The 3,027-nt window shown below is 51.5% G+C and overlaps 1 protein-coding gene across 1 annotated transcript; it reads right to left on the bottom strand.

Annotated features, from left to right (window-relative positions):
- Positions 1–272: 272 nt before the first annotated feature.
- FAM101B (family with sequence similarity 101, member B) lies at positions 273–1,977 on the bottom strand (the record flags this gene model as incomplete). Its single annotated transcript, XM_010183859.1, has 2 exons — positions 273–603; positions 1,868–1,977. Coding segments are annotated over 2 exons (441 nt in total), but the record flags the coding sequence as incomplete, so codon positions are not given.
- Positions 1,978–3,027: the final 1,050 nt, after the last annotated feature.

Here is a 3,027-nt window from a genome sequence, read left to right as displayed (position 1 = left end):
CTGATTACTGCACTGCGGGGAAGGGGAGCGAACTCACGACTTTAGAGGCAAAGAAACAAGCTCCTTACTAAGTTACATTCCCACAGAAAACTGCGTTCAGGCCATTCTGATGCCTAAAGCAGGAATTAAGAGCTGAGAAAGAGGTGGCGACAGCTAAGGTTCCCTTAGCCTGACCGGAAAGTTAGGGTCTGCACCCGCTTTAGCTAATGGAGAGTGAGCACAGTACGGTAGACGGGGCCGGGATGGATCGGAGCACGAGAGACGGCCGTCAGTCAGCAGCCGTCCAGGACGCAGTCGTTCCCGAGGCATTCCGACGTTTCCAGCTCTATGCTGGAGAGGAACCGCCGCACGGTCTTACGACAGTTGTAATCCAGCGTGGTGGTGTACACAGTCTTGGCGTGCTTTGGGTAGACGATGGTGGTGCTGGTGAAACGCTGGGGCTTGTTGCGGGGCAAGAAGTGGACCTCTGCTTTGTAACTGCGCCACGTGCAGTTTGGGACGCAGATGACCGTCTGGCTGCACGAGGAAACGCTTAAGCCCACTGGCATATAGACGTCATCGATGAAGTGCTTCTCCGAGTCGTATTTAACGGAGGACGTGTACCTGAAATACGAGAGACAGGTGTGAGCTCTGCTCTGGAACAGCAGACCGCGTTTTGTGGAAAGCTGAGCTGCCGGGTGCCAGGGTGGCTCCTCAGCCCCGCACTGGCCACCTCAGCAAAGGAACAGCCACATCACGCAGACGCTGCCTGCTGGCATCTTACTCATTTATGGGAAGGGGAAAAGGCCCCACGTTAGCAGCACACCCAGCACTGTCATCGTTGCGTCCAGCTGCCAGCACTACCACACCTCTTCTCAACTCTCATCTCCATCCTTTCAGGCCCGAGCAGTACGAAGCTAAGAACCCCCTTCGAACCCCAGTGCCTAAGCCCAGAGGCCTAGATCCACATTCAGGCTTTGAGCATCCCAATTCCTCGGAGTACCAAGCCCATGGAAGCACACATTATTTTCCCAGTTCTCCTCTGCTAAGGGTCACAGAGGAGCTCTCTGCTATCGCCCCCGGCATGGAGCACTACTGAAGACTCAGCTGGCAGGAAAACACTACAATTTGCACATCAAACTCTGCTGGGAAGAAAATCCTCTGTGCCTGGACTGCAAGAGAAGTTTTCATCTCCCTCACGCTGCGACACCTCTGTGTTAGCTTTTCTGCCTTCAATTGCAGCCGTGGGATGGGCTACTTCCCCACACCAGGGCAAGCCACGCTTTCAGCCCTCCCCTGCTTGAGGCTCCCGTTGGATCATAACCGTTTACCTCTGCTTGCACAGTAATAATTTGGGATTTCATTTCTCAGTACTGCAAATCATGATGTTCAAAGGAGTAACTCACAGGCTGCAAAGTGATGCAGCACATTAAGAAATATAATTATGCACTCTCTGAATGTGGACTTTTCTTTTAATTCACACAACCAGCACCAGCTGACAGAAAGTACTTATTACAAACCAAATAAGAGAGAGCAAGCAAAATTCCTTTCCCCTAGTAAAACACTCCCAGAAAGATGGCTGCTTTGAAGATCTTCCTTGACGATTACCTTCTGGTTAATCACTTGAAAGGCAACTTTTTGGAGCAGAGCAATCAAGTAAAAGCAGGAGAGTAAAATATAGGAAAGTCTTCCTGGAAAAAAAGGTATGGGATTAAAAGAGGCTGAACACTCCTTCAGTCTGTGCAAATGTCCAGGTCCAGGAATGTACAGCTGCATGGAACAATAGCTCTGCAAATAAATTAACTTGACTCACAGGCACTGATAAGGCCTAACTACCCCTTTACGTGCTAACTCCATTGAAACTAGATGACTGTAACACAATATTTACCTTATTTCCTTTGATGGTAAAGGGTCAAACTCAACTCCTTCGCCAAAGGATAAAGGACACAACCTTGGAGGGCAGCTGGAGAGAACAGGGCTGGGAGAGAACACGGAATTCTGCAAAAAATGCAAAAATAACCTTATTTATGTCACTATTGGGTATGTTCTCAAGAAATCACATTTACATAGCCCCTGGTACAGAGCTGTTGACGTTCACACAGCGCACAAGAGGAGCTGCCAGTCGAGACAACCCTGCAGGTGCGGCTGTGGGTCTGACCAAGGACGTGGCAAGGTCCATTTCCTGCAGACAACTCTGGGACCTTGCTCCAGAGGAGCCACCCTGGGACACGGGAGAGAAAAGCAGCCCCTCGGCACAGCGCAGCTTTCCACTGCGTGAGCTCACGTTCAATTTACACCGAACGTTATACGAGTGCATGAAAGCGGGGAGGAAACCAAAGCGGCCTTGGTGAGAGCCTCACCGTCCCAAAGGGAACCAACCCCCTCGTGTTTTTGAAGCCGCCTCTGCACTTGTGCTTTATTATCCAGGGGCAAGGGGGCTCACTCCTGTTCAATGCAGTTTTCCTGTGGCCTTTTTCAATTTCATGGCAGCGCCTCTAGTAGAAAAGGGATCTTTCCTCTAGATCTGCGGTTCCTAAGGCCTTTGTACCAACCGCTCAGCATCAACCTCCAAAAATCATTTCTGTGTCTCTATGTGACACTATTAACTGAAAACATAATTTAATACACAAACTTCCTCCTCTGGGTCACTCTCGGGAGTAACGAGCACTCATTTTCCACAGGGATTTTCAAAGATGTGCTGCGACGCTGCCCTAGCCCCTACCTGGGACAGGAGCAACAGGGGCTTCCCTTACATCAGCAAGAGCTGACTCCAAAGTCAGAGACTTTTTAAAAGCCCCACTGGCTTCCCTGACCCAACCCAACCCAGCTGCAGATGCCCCGGGTACCCGTGGGATCCCTCCCGGCATTGAGGGATACACCCGCAGAAGGAGACCAGCAGAAGGGAGGGAAACGGGGGGTCGGTCGTTTCCAATCAGTCCCCACGGTGCCAGCGTCCCCAGTAACCCCAGCACCGGACTGGTTTTCCACCCTCCTCTCCTCAAAGGATGCTGCAGGGCCCTGGGCCCCGCCGGGGCGTCGGGGCCGAAT

This window comes from Mesitornis unicolor, unplaced genomic scaffold (assembly GCF_000695765.1).
Source record: "Mesitornis unicolor isolate BGI_N332 unplaced genomic scaffold, ASM69576v1 scaffold33404, whole genome shotgun sequence".
Taxonomy (NCBI): domain Eukaryota; kingdom Metazoa; phylum Chordata; class Aves; order Mesitornithiformes; family Mesitornithidae; genus Mesitornis; species Mesitornis unicolor.
Note: the sequence above shows the minus strand (reverse complement) of the source record. Positions and strands in the feature narration are given on the sequence as shown.